General features: G+C 58.9%; 3 protein-coding genes across 6 annotated transcripts; 2 read left to right on the top strand and 1 right to left on the bottom strand.

Moving 5' to 3' along the window:
• B3GAT3 (beta-1,3-glucuronyltransferase 3) lies at positions 724 to 5576 on the top strand. The gene is made up of 5 exons (XM_018042697.1): positions 724 to 1043; positions 2181 to 2355; positions 3673 to 4033; positions 4197 to 4487; positions 5079 to 5576. Exons 1-5 carry the CDS (start codon positions 962 to 964, stop codon positions 5175 to 5177), a joined length of 1008 nt encoding a protein of 335 aa, XP_017898186.1. The 5' UTR covers positions 724 to 961; the 3' UTR covers positions 5178 to 5576.
• Positions 5703 to 8004, bottom strand: ROM1 (retinal outer segment membrane protein 1). Its single transcript, XM_005699822.3, has 3 exons — positions 6911 to 8004; positions 6315 to 6561; positions 5703 to 6213 (listed from the first exon to the last, which is right to left on the bottom strand). The coding sequence occupies exons 1-3, from the start codon at positions 7498 to 7500 to the stop codon at positions 6001 to 6003; spliced, it is 1050 nt and encodes a 349-aa protein (XP_005699879.2). The 5' UTR covers positions 7501 to 8004; the 3' UTR covers positions 5703 to 6000.
• On the top strand, positions 8043 to 17344 carry EML3 (echinoderm microtubule associated protein like 3). Of its 4 annotated transcripts, none has more exons than XM_018042691.1 (23): positions 8060 to 8369; positions 9207 to 9378; positions 9469 to 9726; positions 9820 to 9930; positions 10054 to 10161; positions 10961 to 11028; positions 11194 to 11317; positions 11545 to 11715; positions 11910 to 11979; positions 12058 to 12168; positions 12409 to 12504; positions 12846 to 13001; positions 13164 to 13305; positions 13719 to 13870; positions 13952 to 14077; positions 14159 to 14290; positions 14740 to 14807; positions 15340 to 15428; positions 15500 to 15597; positions 15715 to 15802; positions 16295 to 16393; positions 16687 to 16817; positions 16900 to 17344. In XM_018042691.1, exons 1-23 carry the CDS (start codon positions 8348 to 8350, stop codon positions 17101 to 17103), a joined length of 2796 nt encoding a protein of 931 aa, XP_017898180.1. In that variant the 5' UTR covers positions 8060 to 8347; the 3' UTR covers positions 17104 to 17344. The 4 variants fall into 4 exon arrangements, with proteins under 4 accessions (XP_017898182.1, XP_017898180.1, XP_017898179.1 ...); XM_018042690.1 differs by having other exon boundaries at positions 9466 to 9726; XM_018042693.1 differs by lacking the exon at positions 10054 to 10161 and having other exon boundaries at positions 8043 to 8369.

Here is a 17433-nt window from a genome sequence, read left to right as displayed (position 1 = left end):
CACAGTTCAAAAGCATCCATTCTTCCTTGCTCAACATTCATTATAGTCCAATTCTTACATCCATACATGACTACTGGAGAAACCATCAGTTCAGTTCAGTCGCTCAGTCGTGTCTGACTCTTTGCAACCCCATGAATCGCAGCACGCCAGGCCTCCCTGTCCATCACCAACTCCCGGGGTTCACTCAGACTCACGTCCATCGAGTCGGTGATGCCATCCAGCCATCTCATCCTGGGTCGTCCCCTTCTCCTCCTGCCTCCAATCCCTCCCAGAATCAGAATCTTTTCCAATGAGTCAACTCTTCGCATGAGGTGGCCAAAGTACTGGAGTTTCAGCTTTAGCATCATTCCTTCCAAAGAAATCCCAGGGCTGATCTTCAGAATGGATTGGTTGGATCTCCTTGCAGTCCAACTACATGGACCTTTGTCGGCAAAGCAATGTCTCTACTTTTTAATATGCTGTCTAGGCTTGGCAGGGCTGTAGATTTCACTCATTCGTGTAGCAATTATTTACTGAGCTACTGTCACTGCGTGCAATGACTGGTGGATGGGTGAGTGAATGAATGTAAGAAAATATGCTCACAGGGACTGGAGATCAAGGCCGAGGGTCTCAAAGCCACTCCCACGTTACCTTACTTGGCTCCTGACCACCGGCCAGGCACGCTTGACACGCCGGATATGACGTCACCCACTTCCGTGGTTCCCAGAACTAGGCAATGGGACCGGAAATTACCCAGAGGGAAGGGGGGTGTGCAGACTGACCGGAAGTGGGCCCAGACGGGCGCTGCCAGCGCTAGCTCCCGGGAGCCGCTCGAGACGAGCGTGAGGAGGGCGGGACACGGGGCGGGGCCGCTGCAGGGGCGGGGCTTGCAGGCGGGCGGGGGGCGGGAACCCCTTGTCCCCGCCGGACCCCGCCGGACCCCGCCTGCCCCGGCGGCGGCGGCGGCGGCGGCGGCGCGGCCATGAAGCTGAAGCTGAAGAACGTGTTCCTCGCCTACTTCCTGGTGTCGATCGCCGGCCTACTCTACGCGCTGGTGCAGCTCGGTGAGCGGGGCGGGGCGGGGGTGCGGCGAGTCGGCGGAAGGGCATCCCGCCGCTGTGCATCCCGCCCTGGGGATGAAGCCCCGCGCAGACCCCCATTCATTCGGCTCGGTCCTCCGACAGCCCCTCTGCGGCCTCTGGGCGCACTCCCCTCTCCAGAACGCACCGCGGCTGCCCGCCGCACCTCGGGTGAAATCAGACTCCTTCCCGGAGCCTGCCAGGCCCCGCGTGATCCCGCCGCCGTCTGCCTCTCTAACCCCATTTCCCATCCCTCTCGCTCGCTCTGCTCCAGCCACACTGGCTTCATGACAGTTTCTCGAAAACCCCACGCTCGTTGCTCTAAGCACTTAACCTGTCTCTGCCTGTAACCTTTTCTCCCAGCTCTTCCCCAGCTGCCTCTTTCTCATCCTTCAGGTCTCAGCTCGCTGACATGTCACCGCCTCACAGAGGCCTTCCTTGACCACCTTAGCTAAAAGTAACTCTTCTTACTCTGGGTTCTCTTTTAAGCCTCCCTCCTATTTGTTTCCTTCATAGCCCTTACCACAGTTTCTAATAAATTGTATTAATTTGTTTCTTTGCTTAGTGTCCAGCTCCTCCACTAAACTGCAACCTCCATGAGGGCAGGGACCACGTCTGTTTGGTTTCCTGCTGCAGCCCGGGCACCTAAGGCAGTGCCTCCCAGGAGGAGCATTCAATAAATATTTATCCAGTGATGGAATCAATGAATTTAATGAGTCTTTGGTCACACAGCCAACGGAACAAATTGAACCCTGCCTCTTATGCAGGGATTTAGAGACTGGGCCACTGCATGATCCTCAGGTATTTGAAAGACTGCCCTGTTTTAGGAGATCAACTGTTCGTTATGCTTCCAGAAGGCAAAATTAGGCCCAGCAGGTAGAAGGATGGAGGTAGGTGATCAGCTTAATAGACACATGAAAATTGTAATGGATGGAATTGTTAAAAGTTGGAGAGGCACTGCTAATTAAGGCAGCGAGTTCCTCACCACCCTAGGTGTAGAAAAGCTGTTAGAGAAGTTGTAAGGAGAGCCCCGCATTGGTTAGTTGAATGGGAAGGTTAATGCCCTTTGGGATGCTGAACATCCTGTGGTTCTCTGCCCCCATCCCTGTTTCCTGGGACCAGGCCAGCCATGTGACTGCCTCCCTCCCCTGCGGGCAGCAGCAGAGCAGCTTCGGCAGAAGGATCTGAGGATTTCCCAGCTGCAAGCCGATCTCCGTCGCCCACCCCCTGCCCCTGCCCAGCCCCCTGAACCTGAGGCTCTGCCTACTATCTATGTTGTTACCCCCACCTATGCCAGGTATGGGCTCTGACTCACCCAGGATCTGCATGGACCAAGAGGCTGGGGTTGATGATGAGTTTCAGGAGGCACTGGGCCAGATGTTCTTCAGGCTAAGGCATTGCCAAATGTCAGGCTAAATGAACCACATCGTTACTCAGATCTTGGGGAAATTGTTTTTTTCTATAAACGATAGATGGGAGGACTTCCCTAGTGGTCTAGTGGTTGAGATTCCTGGCTGCCATCATGGGGACTGTGGGTTCAATCCCTAGTTGGGAGCTCTAGGATCCCGCATGCCATGTGGCGTGGCCAAAAGATAAAGAATATAGAGAGGGATGTGCCATGAAGTAGTGTAAAAAATTCCTGAGAAATTTTAAGATAACAACAATAAAGTTTCAAAGAAATTCTGAACTTGCCAAGTGAATTCACTCTGACTCCTTAGGGAACCTTTGGTGAGGAAGTTTGAGAACCCCTTGACTAATGTAGAGAAGGACTTGGCCATTCAGTCATATGGTGGTCTAGAAATAGTTACACCAGTTGTTATTTAGTGTGTTTACTCTCTGCCCCACACTGTGCTAAATGGGTTCCTTTAAAAAAAAAATAAAATGTAGCATTATTAGTGATACAAACCAACTGGGGAATGTAGTTTTGAAAGGAGCCAAAAGGACTTGCTGACATCTGCCTGGAATCAGATGGCTGGCCCACCTAGGCTAGGCATCTTAAGACCCTCCCCTCTCCATGCACACACGGCCAACCCTGGGGCGGGCAGGCCCATCTGAAGGGCAAAGAAACTTACAAGAGGCTCGGGGATGACCTTGGTTCAATCATTTTGGTCTAAGAAGGCACTGCCCTCTGCCCAGCAATGACAGACATCAGGAGACAGTGTCTACAAGACTCCCCCACCTCAGACTCCGGTTCTGTATTGTCTACAGAACCGGAAATCAAAAGACTTGGACTTCTCTGGTAGTCCAGAGGTTAAGACTGTGCTGCCAACGCAAGGGGCACTGGTTCAATCCCTGGTTGGGGAACTAAGGTCCCACATGCCATGCAGCATGGCCAAAAAGATGAAAAAATAACAGAGCAGGTGAGGGAATTCCCTGGTGGTCCAGTGGTTAGGCCTCTGCACTTCCACTTCAGGGGGCACAGGTACCATCCCTGATTAGGGACCCAAGATCTCACAAGCTGAGCTACTCAGCCAAAAAACAACAACAGGGAGTTTGGGTGCTGGTCAGGGAAATGTCGTGAGGGTGCGAGGAGTGGCCCAGAAGAAGACATATGTGCCTGCTGGAGTGGGCAAATGGTGGCCACCCTTTCCCTCCTGCATCTTTCCCTCTGCAGGTTGGTGCAGAAGGCGGAGCTGGTGCGGCTGTCCCAGACCCTGAGCCTGGTGCCCCGGCTGCACTGGCTGCTGGTGGAGGATGCTGAGGGCCCCACCCCATTGGTCTCGGGACTGCTGGCTGCCTCTGGCCTCCTCTTCACACACCTGGCGGTCCTTACCCCCAAGGCCCAGCGTCTCCGGGAGGGCGAGCCAGGCTGGGTTCGGCCCCGAGGTGTAGAGCAACGGAACAGGGCCCTGGACTGGCTCCGGAGCGGAGGGGGTGCTGTTGGGGGAGAGAAGGACCCACCCCCACCAGGTACCCGGGGAGTCGTGTACTTTGCTGACGATGACAACACCTACAGCCGGGAACTCTTTGAGGAGGTGAGCACTGGCTCGGGGCTGGGGAAGCAGGCCTGGTGGGACCTGCTTCATCATTTTCCCTGGGTGGGGAGTGGAGGGGCAGAGTGACTCAAGTGGTCCTTGCTGCTGCTCCTCTTCCTCTGGGCCACTTCCTGTCTGTCTCTTCTTTCCCGACTTCTGCTAGATGCGCTGGACCCGTGGTGTCTCAGTGTGGCCTGTGGGGCTAGTGGGCGGCCTTCGATTCGAGGGGCCTCGCGTACAGGATGGCCGGGTTGTTGGTTTCCACACGGCCTGGGAGCCCAACAGGCCCTTCCCAGTGGATATGGCGGGATTTGCTGTCGCCCTGTCTTTGCTGTTGGCTAAACCCAATGCCCGGTTTGATGCTACCGCTCCTCGGGGCCATCTGGAGAGCAGTCTCCTGAGCCACCTTGTAGATCCCAAGGACCTGGAGCCACGGGCTGCCAACTGCACTCGGGTAAGGGGATGGAGGTGGACATAGAAACCCGGTTCTAGGATGGACAGGAGATGGGAGAAGTGGAATGAGGCCCTGCGGAGCAGGATCGAGGATGGGTGTTTGAACAAGGAGAGACCCTGCAGAGCTTGCTTACTCTATTGAAGGGGAAGTCAGAGAAGGAAAGTGGTCTCTTGGCACCCCTGAGACAGACAGACAGGGTAAGGGATTAGGCCCCATTTCAGAGGCACTGGCTTCCCTTATGGCTCAGATGGTAAAGAATCTACCTGCAATGCAGGAGACCTGGGTTTGATCCCTGCGTTGGGAAGACCTCTTGGAGAAGGGAATGGCAACCCGTTCCAGTATTCCAGCCTAGAGAATTCCATAGAAAGAGAAGTCTGGCAGGCTACAGTCCATGGGGTCGCAGAGTTGGAAATGACTGAGCAACTAACACTTTGACTTTCAGAGGCACTAAAGCCTCCCCCTCCCCCTGCCCTTCATACTTGGCAGCCAACATGGTGTGTGTCCAGGAGGTGGGAGGATCCATTTTATCCTGAGTGCCCCAGAGGCTTGGCTGAGGCTGGGCCCGGCTGTGACTGAAACCTCCCTGGACAGGTTCTGGTGTGGCACACACGGACGGAGAAGCCCAAGATGAAGCAGGAGGAGCAGCTGCAGCGGCAGGGCCGCGGCTCAGACCCAGCTGTCGAGGTGTGATGGTGGCCTTACCCTGCCCACCAGCTCACCAGGCACAGAGCTGTGGGACTGTGCCCCTGGCCCGCCCAGGATGTGGTTTTCCAAGTCCTGACCCCTCAGAGCCAGGAGCGGCCCCTCCACCCCTTCAGCCCCTCCCCTGGCCTGCCATGTGGCACTGCCCACAGGCTAGGGACAAACAGCCCTCCTATTGAGCCAGACTGGCCCTGTCTGGGGTAGAGCAGAAAACAGACAGACTCAGGAGGGAGGGCAGCTGAGTCACTGGGTAACTTATTGGGGCTGGGCATGCACTAGGGGGGCTGGAGGAGCTGGGCTGGACCCTCCCCACCTGAGCATGCTGACCCCACCCCCTCCTACCTCCAGAATAAAAACTCAACCTGGCGGGGCCTCTGTGTTCCTTCACTTCCCACGTCAGGTTCTTGCATTTGATTCTTACCAGGGTCAAAACCCTTGGGTCCTGGCTTCTCCATCAGATGGAAATCAGTTCTTTCAGGGCCCCCCACCCCCTTAAAGAGAAAGATCAGGAGCTTCAGTCCGAAAGCTTTATTGAGTCTGTGCACCAGAAGTAGCTTCCCCGGCCTTCCCATGTCATTTCTACCACCTTGGTTTTTTTTTTCTTTCTGTCCCCTGGTGGTTCTGGCCATGGACTAGGCCCTAGGACACCTGGTTTTCTCTCCTACCCCAGTCCAGCTCACTGACTATCCTTAACCCTCTAATCCCAGATTCCCCCCTCCCTCACGGAGAGCCTATAAGGAGTTGTGAGCTTTCCAGTCTTGTCCATCCCTCCCCTTCCCCCCACCCCCATCCCCACCTTAAGTTCTAGGCCTCAGGGTAGACCCTCCTTGGGAGGTTCCTCTTCTGGTGGGGCCTCCCCAGGTGCTGGCCTGTGGGGCCCCGCTCCCTGTAGCCAGGCTGTTTTCAGCATGTCTTTCAGCCCAGCAGGAAAGAGGTAGCCCTGGGCCTCTCCCTCCCCATCAATGACTCCTCCGAGCCCCTCCAGTGCTGTCTGCAGGTACCGCAGGCCCAGAAGTACCAGAGTCTGTGGGGGGAAGCAAGAAGCAAGAGGTCAGCAAGGGTCAGCAGTTCCGGGGTCCCTGGGTTGAAGGCGGTGAGGAGGCCTCAGACTCTCTGCTGACTCACCTGCAGCAGGAAGGTAACAGCCAGCGTGTTGGCCAGTGTGCTTGCCAGCCCCTGCAAATGCCCCAGTAGCACCTCATGGCATCCTTGGGGCCAGAGGTTGAGGTTGGGCTGTCGGGGATCAAAGAGGGGGTGGGCGTGGGGGTCTGAGAGCTGGCTTTGCAGGCAAGGTCTGGGTGAGTGGGGATTGCAGCAGGAGAAAGGGACCCCATCAATCAGATACAGGCCTTCCACATTGCTCTGGATCCGGCTGCAAAGGGAGGGGCAGGGGTGTTAGGATATCTGGAGATAGAGGCCTGAGGGAGAAGCTGCAGGGTACAGAAGTTGAGAAGGGAAAAATGAGGGAAACATTTACCAACTGCTTTACTATGCCAGGCAGCCATAATTCACTTACCGTTACAACAACTCTGTGAGATGGTAGTTTTATCATCTCTAGTTTACAGACGCATGGGCCCAGAGCAGTTTGGTACCATGCCCTGGGTCACACAGCTGTTGCCCCATTCCCTCAATCACTAGATGAATTATTGCCTATCTGGGTGAGGTGGGGTTTCAAGGAAAGAGAAGGAGGAGGAGAAGGAGGGGAGAAGCAAATCACTCACTCAACCACATCATGGTCATTGGGATCCAGGTAACGGTTGCTGACCCACTGGATTCCAAACCAATCCTTGTAGCCATGACGGCCGCAGCAGTGGTACCTCAGTTGCAGCTCATCCAACAGCCGTTTGGCTTGACAGCGTCCGGGCACCTCTGTGTCCTTGTAGTGAGCCAAGGCAGACCCCAGGCCCTCCTCCAGGCCCGTGTCCAGAGTCCCAGGTAAAGCCAAGGCTAGTCCCAGGGCGAGGACCAGGAGCCCCCCGCCCCCCGCTGTGCCAGCCACCAGCAGTGGGCCCAGGACCCCTCGCCAGGGAGGGTATTGTTCTGCATCCAGACTGGCCCGGCTAGCTCCTGAACTCACCAGTCCTGTGCCCAGAGCCACTGCACTGGCCGCCAAGGCAACCTGGGGCAGGGCAGAGAACGGGCAGGAGGGAGCCAAGAAGGTACCAAGGTGCCACAGCTGGACCAGGAGGTGCCCGCTACAGAGGAGGGTGAGGCCGCCGACCAGCACGAGCAGCCAGGAGAGGAGCCAGAGCCCCTGCGCCAGACGGATGCGGGGCTGGAGGGGCAGGACCAGGGGCAGCACCGGCGCCATCTCCCATCTCTGCCCGAGGGACAGCAGAGCTGTCAGGGGCTGGGGTTGGCCGCGGCAGGATGCTGCGTCAGCCCGGCCCGGCTTGAGCTGGGCTAATGCCACCCTGACCCCAATACCCTGGGCATCCTCCCGCCACAGCCTTAATAACCCGCCGGCCGGGTCCTCAGCCAGTCCCAGTTCGGGATGCTTCGGCTTTGCCCCTGAGGGAAAGCCCCGCCCCCGGGCAAAGGGCCGATTTCGTGACCCCGCCTCTGCCCCCTCGCGGAAGTGGGGAGGGGCTGGTCGGTTCTGCCCCCCAGAGGCAAGGGACTGGGGGCGGAGACCTCGGGCCCCGCGCTCCTTCCCGGGTCCCCAGGGAGTCCGAGGGCCAGGATCCCGGAAGGGCCTGGAGGGCGGTGGCCCGAGGGGACCCGTTTGGGGGGGGGGGGTCAGAGGGTTGGCCCCGCCCCCGTAACGAGCCGCGAGGCCCGGACAGGGAGGGGTTACCAGGCGGCCCGGCCCCCCCCTCGTCCCGCCCCCCCTCCCGCGCTTCCTGGCGGCTCCGCGTCCGGGGCCTGTTTGTGCTGCGGCGCTGGGGCCCGGGACGGCCCCGCCACCCCACCCCCGGGAGCCGAGAGCGGCCCGGGGAGAGTCCGAGGCCCCGGCGAGCCCCAGAGCCTGCGGCCCCCTCCCCACAGCGCCCCCTCCAGGCCCTTTGCCCGCGCCCGACAGCGCCCCCGTGGGGGTGGCTCGGCTCCCTCGCGCGCGCGCCCCGGGGTGCTTCCCCTTCCCCTCTCCCTGGCCATGGCCCCAGCGGCTTAGACGCCTCCTCCTCCGCCGCCGCCGCTCGGAGCAAGCCGGGGCCCGGATGGACGGGGCCGGGGGGCCCGGTGAGTACGGGGCGGGGCGGGCGGCGTGCCCCTTCCCGGAGCGCCGGCCAGTCTGGCGCTGCCATTGCCCGACGGCTGTCCCGGGCGTCCCCGCGTGCTCCTTGGCCCCGGGGGCTCCGAGCATCCTCCACGGTTCCTCAGGCCGCTCCCCCTAGTTACTTGGGTCCTCCAACTGTCATTTCGGACTTCGACAATGCCATTCTGCCCCCCGTATTACTCTGGGCCCCTCCAAAGTTTCCGAACCTCCTGTGTTACCCTGGGCTTCTTTCCCTGCTTTGTTGGGTCTTTTTACTCCTGATCTCCTCTGTTACCCTGGAACCTGCGCTGGGACCTCTGCTCTCCGCTGCTAACCCTCTCCTGTCACTCCGGACCTCTTCTCTTCTGAGTCCTCAGGATGACTGTCTTCTGAGTCGCCCGCTTCTCTCCTGGTGCTCCCTCGCAGTTTCTCTGCCTTCCCTGGAGTCCTACGGTTACTCTGGGCTGGGCCCTGTCGTCCCTCATGCGCCTCCGTCTGTGGTTCCCACGTTCCTCGGCAGAACTCCATATTTCCCCCCTGGTACTCCATGGTACTCCCTGTCTTTGCGGAGGCTGGGACAGGCAGCAGGAAGGGAGCTCTGCCAGGTTCCTCGCCTGCCCTGCCAGAAGGAGGCCCTTGATCCTTTTCCCACTGTCTCCTCCCCTCTGGGAGCGCTTCCAAGCCTGGAGTTGCTTGCAGGGGGCAGTCCTATTGGACAGATGCAAAGTTAGAGGGAGAGAGAATCCCCTCAAGCCTTTCCCCAGGTGTGTGTGTGGGGGGAGGGGGTGTGACATACTGACGGCTTCTTGCCCCTTTCCCAGGTGAGGGCCCAGCTCAGGAGGCCCTGCAGTCCTTGAGCCGGCGGCTTCAGGTGCAGGAGAAGGAGATGGAGCTGGTGAAGGCAGCCTTGGCAGAAGCTCTTCGCCTGCTGCGGCTGCAGGCACCCCCCACCTCCCTGCAGGACCCTGGCACCCTGGGCCCTCCAAGGGACAGGTATGCATGTGGTCACTTCCTCCTCCTCCTCCTCCTCCTCCTCGATAGGGGCTCTAGGGCCATCAGGTTGATGCACTGTCTCCCCAGCAGCCCCGCAGCCCCCCCAGGACTGCCACCCACATGCAGCCCCTCCTTGGTGAGCCGAGGCACCCAGACGGAAGCAGAGATGGAGGTGGAAGCATCCCCTGGCCCCCCCGGGCTGAGCAACGGGCCCCCAGCCCCTCCGGGGGGCAGTGAAGAACCTAGCGGGACCCAGTCTGAAGGAGGGGGCAGCAGCAGCAGCGGCACAGGCTCCCCCGGCCCCCCAGGGATCCTCAGGCTGGCTCAGCCCCCCCAGCGCATTGACGCGTAAGTGTCCTGTGGTCGAGGCTGGGCGGGAGGGTGGATAGGGGAGCCGCAGCGGCAAGAATGACGTTCACCTGCTCACTGTGCTCTGTCCAGGCCACGGAGAAATTCTTCCTCCTCGTCGCCCTCAGAACGGCCTCGCCAGAAACTCTCCCGGAAGGCAGCTTCCTCGGCCAACCTGTTGTTGCGGTCAGGGAGCACAGAGAGGTGGGCGAGGCTCCCCCCGCCCGCCCCCGCCCCCAACCCCCCCAACCCAGGCTCAGGTTCTTGACTTTCCACATCCCTCACCTGGCTGCCCTGGGTGGGGTGGGGGGCCTCATTGCCCAACAGGAAGAAAGGAACAAGCCAAGCGCTCCTGGGGTGCCTGCTGTGTACCCAGCACTGTGCCAACCCCTCGACCTCCTCCATCTCATTCAGTCCCCACGACATCCTTGGGGGGTAGGTGGTCTCATGCTGTTCATTGGCCAGGTGAGGAAGCAGGCTCAGAGAGGGTAAGTCATTTGCCTGGGGTCACGCAGCTAGAGCCAGGATTTCAACTGAACTCTTCCTGACTCCAGTTACTCCTGCCCTCTCCACCATACCACAGCATCCCTTTCAAGTTCCCAAGAGGGTTTTCCAAAAGTATTCATAGTTTCCATGGGTGACTCTCCTCAGATTCCAGCTCTCTTCCCCCACCCCAGCCTACCACGCTTTAGGGAGCAAGGGGGAAATCCCAGTGGATTGTCTCAGAGTGTGTACAGGCTCCAGGACACCTGAGTGCTTACTCTCACCCTATCCTCGGCCTCTCCTTTATTCTTTGAAGAGAGGTTGACATCTTACTATCCTCTGATGACAATGATCTCTGGAATTCACCTTTCACTTTCCCCTTGAGAGACAAGGACTTTCCTGCTGACCTCTCAGATCCCCAAGAGGCAGGGCTGTGGACCTTCTAGAGTCACTATGGGCCCATTTTACAGATGGAGAAATGAAAAGGTTGATAGGCAGAGGCCTGGTGGTCTGGAAGAAGGTGTCACCGCACACTACCTCTTACAGCCATGCTTGGCCCCTTTAGTCTCGGTCTTCTTACACCTTACATGGAGCCCATTTACACCAAAGCCCTCACTGTTCACAATACAAACTTAGAGTGTGCAGAGGTGACTGTGACCTCTAGGGTGACCTCCTTCCTTGTGTCTTGCCCCTCCTCAGTTCTGTCTTGGGACCTGACCGCAGTCCCTGCCCTTTTCTCTCTGCCCAACAGCCGTGGGGGAAAAGACTCCCTCTCCAGCCCTGGCGGTCCTGGCTCTCGGAGGAGCAATTACAATTTAGGTATGTCCAGAGGGATCTGGAAGAACTTGGATGATGGGCTTGGGGCTACAGCCCCCGGAGCTGTTTGGCGGGGAGCTGTGAGGTATGGTGGTTGGAGCTCTGCCCTGACTTTCCTAGAAGGGAAGCTGCAGGACGGTGGTTGACATCTGCTCATTTTCACTGTAGAAGGCATCTCAGTGAAGATGTTCCTCCGAGGCCGCCCCATTACCATGTACATCCCGTCTGGCATCCGCAGCGTGGAGGAGCTGCCCAGCGGCCCACCCCCGGAGACCCTCAGCCTTGACTGGGTGTATCCTGCCCCCTTCAACCCCCTGGCAACCACCCTTCCCATCATGAACCCTCCCCGCCCCCTGCTTTTTTACGATTTCCTCCTGGGTCTGCAAGGAGAGGGAGACTTCTGAATCCTCCCCATCTATCCTCTGCCAGTGGCGCTGCTGGTCGGAGCTCTGTCTTTCTCCTCTTTTCCTCACTGTGCCCTTGATCCAACTCTTTCCTTGACCATGATCCCTACTCCAGGTATGGGTACCGGGGTCGTGACTCCCGCTCTAATCTGTTTGTGCTGCGCTCTGGAGAGGTGGTCTACTTTATCGCCTGTGTGGTGGTGCTGTACCGACCCGGGGGGGGCCCCGGGGGCCCTGGAGGTGGTGGTCAGAGACATTACCGGGGGCACACAGATTGTGTTCGATGGTGAGGGTCCGAGGGCTGGGGAGTGGGCAGCTCAAGGCATGGGGAGGGTGGGCTTGGCAGAAGGAAGGTCTTGGGTGAATGTGGAGAAGCAGGAGAGGAGAGTGGGCTTGCTGCTCTGCAGGGCCAGGGGACGGTGTCCTGGGTGGTCTTGAGAGACCGACCCCCTTCCCTAGAGTGTCTCCTCCCCCACTTAGCCTGGCTGTTCACCCTGATGGTGTGCGTGTAGCCTCAGGACAGACAGCCGGTGTGGATAAAGATGGAAAGGTAAGGCCACAGTCAAACACCAGGGTGAGATTCCAGCCCGGCCCTCCTTCACGCCCCTGACTGCTTCTCCTCCACCAGCCCCTGCAGCCTGTGGTTCACGTCTGGGACTCCGAGACGCTGCTGAAGCTGCAGGAGATTGGACTGGGGGCCTTCGAGCGGGGTGTGGGGGCCCTGGCCTTTTCAGTTGCGGTGAGCTGGCCCTGGTGCCTCGAGGCCCCCATTTCCTTGTCTGGGAACCCCCTTCTTGTACTTCACCAGGAAGCCTCAGAGGTCCTGGCCTTCCCGAGCCCTGCCCAGCTGGTTCTCCTAAGAGACACATGGCCCCTTCTGCTCTCTCAGCCTGTCATGGCGCCCCTCGCCTCATTTAGACCCTGAACCCCCTGACTGCCAGGCCTCACTTGGCCCCTCCGGTGTGTCCTCTGGCCTCAGGATCAGGGCGCTTTCCTCTGTGTGGTGGATGATTCCAATGAGCACATGCTGTCGGTGTGGGACTGCAGCCGGGGCACGAAGCTGGCTGAGATCAAGGTGAGATGTCCAGGGGGCTTGGCGGGGCACCGGGCGGGTTGGGGTGCAGAGAGCTCCAAACTTCCCAAACACGAACCTCCCTTCTGGCGAGGTCCCCTGGAGCAAGCCTCCTAGCTTCTCTGAGGCTGTGAAGTGGGGACCACAGAGGTTCTGACCTCATGAGAGACAATGTGTGAGGCATTAGTGAGTGACGGAGAGTGGCGCTCTTAGGGGACCAGGGCCTTGGAGGAAGGGTTGTCCTGAGGGTTCTGGATCTCAGCAGACCAGCTGTCAGGGTGCCATTCTGGTATAATGAAGATATACAGGGCTTGGGGTGGCTGAATCTTGTATCTTCCCTTCAGAGTACAAACGACTCAGTCCTCGCCGTTGGCTTCAACCCTCGTGACAGCAGCAGCATCGTCACCAGTGGGAAATCCCACGTCCACTTCTGGAACTGGAATGGTGGAACAGGGATTCCTGGGAACGGGATGCTCACCAGGAAACAGGGTGTCTTTGGGGTGAGGCGTGGATGGGTGCAGGATGCGGGGGAAGGCAGAGTGCAGATGAAATCATTGGTCTGGGTACTATAGACCCTAATGCTATGCAATTCCCAGTGGTCCCGTGACTTGTAGTCTTTGCCCTACCCTTTGACCTCTGCTCTCTGCTCGCCTCGCCCCTAGAAATACAAGAAGCCCAAGTTTATCTCCTGCTTTGTGTTCCTCCCCGATGGAGACATTCTCACTGGGGACTCAGAGGGGAACATCCTCACCTGGGGCCGGAGCCTCTCCGATTCCAGGACCCCAGGCAGGGGTGGGGCCAAAGGTACGTGATGGGGGTGGCATCCTGGAAGGCTAGTTCCCCAGAGGGTCTGTGAAGTCAGAGGAGAGGATTTCCCATCCTTTTACCTGGGGAGCTGATGGGTTCTGTCAGAGGGTGGGGCTCTTTAGGCAGCCAGAATAGAAGGGTAGTGGGCAGCATGGCAAAGGGAGGAGGCTGGGGCTTTGGAGTCTGCCAGGCTCTGGGCTTACCTCTAGTTCTGGCGTTTAGGAAGTCACCTCACTTCTTTGAACCTTAGTTGTTCAGTCTGTAAATTGGGGAGAAGAGCCAAGGATCAGAGACAGCACTCAGCGGGCACTCAGCAACTGGGAGTCATACTCTATTGTGACCGCCTAGGCTGCTCTTGTTCCCTCCTTCCCTGCACCCTACAAGCATGACTACCTGGACTTTGCCAACAGAGACCTATGGGATTGTGGCCCAGGCCCACGCTCATGAAGGTTCCATCTTCGCCCTGTGTCTCCGGCGGGACGGGACTGTGCTGAGTGGTGGTGGGCGGGACCGCCGGCTGGTCCAGTGGGGGCCCGGGTTGGTGGCCCTTCAGGAGGCGGAGGTGACGGCTGGCCTGGGGTCAAGGGAAGGAGGGGGACAAAGAATGGACAGGGGGCTCCTGACCTTCTGCACCCCTCTGCAGATTCCTGAACACTTTGGGGCCGTGCGGGCCATTGCAGAGGGGCCTGGCTCTGAGCTGCTGGTGGGCACCACGAAGAATGCGTTGCTGCGGGGAGATCTGGCCCAGGGCTTCTCCCCTGTAATCCAGGTTGGGGGGGCAAGGTTTTTGGGGAGCAGGGAGGGAAGAGCTGTGGGGAGGGGCAGAGATGACAGCCGTGCTCCGCTGCAGGGTCACACGGATGAGCTCTGGGGGCTCTGCACACATCCCTTCCAGAACCGTTTCCTCACCTGTGGCCATGACCGCCAGCTCTGCCTCTGGGACGGGGAGGGCCATGCCCTTGCCTGGAGCATCGACCTCAAGGTAGAGAGCTCTGTGTCCCCGGATCCTCTCTGTCACACCCACCGTGACTTCTGTGGCCGCCACTCCTTCCCCAATATCCACTTCCCTTTTGCTCCCAAAGGCAGCCACCTTGCACTGGTGTGACTGTACTGGCTGCTAAAATATTTATTCTTCTGTACTGATGGTACCAGTGTCCCTGAACACTGTCCGCCCCCCAACCCCTAGACCTCTTGAGCCGGCAACTAATGGTTAATCTCCCGCACAGCTGGGGGTATCAGTTCTGGTGGCTAAGTGTTTTGAGTAGCACCTCTGTTTAGGCTCCAAAGGCACCCTGCCTGCCATCCCAGGTCTCCTGTCCCTCTCCTTGGAAGCGGGGAGGCTTTGCCATTGTTATCAAGATGACAAGGTATCCATTTTAGTTCGCTCACTCGAAAGGCATCTTCTTGAATTCACCTTCTCCCCTCTCCCAGGAGACTGGTCTCTGTGCTGACTTCCACCCCAGTGGGGCAGTTGTGGCCGTAGGACTGAACACAGGGAGGTGAGAGGGAGCCAGAACTCCTGGGAGGGGAAAGTAGGAGGTATGGGAAGGGTTTCTGGTAATGGGGGGCAGTGGAGGACTGTGATCGCTGCCTGTTCAGGAGCCCCAACTGCACCCTCCCACTCCTCAGTGCTTTCCCTGCAGCCTGGGTCTCCCTTGCTCTCCTGTGTGTCATCACACCCTCCCCCGTCCACTCCCCCTCCTCTGAGAGTGGAGGAGGTGGCAGCTCCAGATAGAGGAGCAGGGGATGGGCGGGGCATAGGGGAAACTAACACAGGGTAGTGACAAGCTTACAGAATCCACAGAGCCGTGTCTTTGGGCCCTTGGACTCCTTTTCGGAAGGTATCAGGAGCCCCTCAGCTTTTATCTGCCCTTAGCCCCTTTCCACTTCCCAGCATATGAATGTAATGGCAACCTCCCTGTCTGTATCATAGCCTTTCTTTTGCTGTCTCTGAGGCTCTCTGACTTGCCAACCCGCACCCTGCTTGGGACAGGTATCCTCACACCTGTTTTCCACCTCCTTCCTTTCCAGGTGGCTGGTTTTGGATACAGAGACCAGAGAGATTGTGTCTGACATCACCGATGGCAATGAGCAGCTATCAGTGGTCCGGTACAGCCCAGGTGGGAGCCACCTCCACCCCGGACCTAGACTCATCCCTGGCCCTTCCCTCTCTGAGTGACTGTCTTTGTAGATGGGTTGTACCTGGCCATCGGTTCCCATGACAACATGATCTACATCTATAGCGTTTCCAGTGACGGTGCCAAGTCCAGCCGTTTTGGCCGCTGTGTGGTGAGGAAGCTGGGGTGGAGGGTGGGGCATTGCCATAGCAGGTAAACTAATGCCCTTCTGGGGATAGGGGTGGGAAATGGAGGCTGCATTTTCAAGTCTCTTGACCTTTGCTCCCAGGGTCACTCCAGCTTCATCACTCACCTTGACTGGTCCAAGGATGGGAACTTCATCATGTCCAATTCTGGGGACTATGAGATCCTTTACTGTGAGTGATAGTAGGGGAGTACATGAGGAGAGGGGAATTGGGGTGGGTTTTATTTGTGTAAGTGGGCTGTTGGTTGGGAGGGGATGAAGGAAATGTAGGGAAGCTCCCAGTAGTGGGGCATCAGATAGGGCCTGAAGATGAGTTTATACACAATAGGAGAAATGTCACTGGACAGAAAAACCACACACACAGTTTACCATCACGTCTTGTTCCCACCAGGCCTTAAGAGAGTTGAAAAATGTACTAGGAAAAAGATTGTTTTGGAAAAGTTTCTCAGGACAGGTGTGGAGGGGTTGACTTATCGAGAGAGGAGAACTTCAGATGAGAACTCAGGAAGCACAAGGGGCTGGGTTTTGCCCTGGGCTGAGGGCTACCACTCTGACCAGATCACATGCTGTGGCCTCAAGCCAGTCTTTCCAATTTGGCCTCCCATGTCATCCTCCCCACGAAGGACAGGGTGAGAACTGAGCTGGGTGGGCTCCCTCTCCCCAGGGGATGTGGCTGGAGGCTGTAAGCTGCTGAGGAATCGCTATGAGAGCCGAGACCGGGAGTGGGCCACCTACACCTGCGTGCTGGGCTTCCATGTCTATGGTGAGAGGGGGCACAGGGCCGTGGAAACCTGCGTGAGTGTGGGGCGACAAGGTGCAGCCAGCCTGGGGCTCGGAATGCTGGACATGTGTAGGGGGTGGACGTCAAGAAACTGGCAGATCCAGCCCAAGAGCCGCCCCCCTCCCCCACCTCCGCCACTGGCCCTCGGGACTGGGAAGGATTGCCAGGAACGTGGTGGGTGGGTGGCCGGGCTGCCTGAGCTAGGCGGGAAATGGTGCAGCTCTGGACCGCGGGTGGGGGCGGGGAGGTCGGGCTGAGGCCGGCTGCTGTGACAGGCGTGTGGCCAGATGGCTCGGATGGAACTGACATCAACTCCCTGTGCCGCTCCCACAATGAGCGCGTCGTGGCCGTTGCCGACGACTTCTGCAAAGTGCACCTCTTCCAGTACCCGTGCGCGCACGCCAAGGTGAGGCCTCCCGGGGCCTTCGGGACGGGGCGGGCGGCCGGAGTTCCTCGGCCGCTGCAGCTCCATCTTCTCTCCTGCCCAGGCGCCGAGCCTCGTTTACGGTGGTCACGGCAGCCACGTGACCAGCGTCCGGTTCACGCACGACGACTCGCACCTCATCTCGCTGGGCGGCAAGGACGCCAGCATCTTCCAGTGGCGAGTGTTGGGCGCTGGGGGCACGGGGCCGGTGCCCACCACGCCCTCTCGAACCCCCTCCCTGTCCCCTGCCTCCTCTCTTGACGTCTGACCCCTGCCGGACGGGACCCACCGGCCCTGCAGTGTGGCCCTGCCCCACCCACCCAAATTCCCCAGGACCGAGGTGACCCTGTCCTCGACTTCGAGACATTCCCAAAAGTGCATTTCCTTGGAGGGGGGCGAACGGCACCCCTGCACACACTGTATAGACCCGCTGGCTGAGCCGGGCAGCCCCAGCCTGGGCCCTGACTCCCGCTGCCTGCTGAGGGGCAATAAACCAAAAGCAAAGTCGCCTCCCGGTCCTTTTGTGGGGCGCGGCTGGGCGCCTCGGGGCTTTATGGGGGTGGGGAGGAAGGCAAAGGGGAATGCGGAAAAGGTGAGG

The sequence above is a fragment of the Capra hircus genome, chromosome 29, assembly GCF_001704415.2.
Source record: "Capra hircus breed San Clemente chromosome 29, ASM170441v1, whole genome shotgun sequence".
In the NCBI taxonomy this organism is placed as follows: Eukaryota; Metazoa; Chordata; class Mammalia; order Artiodactyla; family Bovidae; genus Capra; species Capra hircus.
The sequence above is the reverse complement of the archived record's forward strand: the minus strand, read 5'-3'. Positions and strand labels throughout refer to the sequence as shown.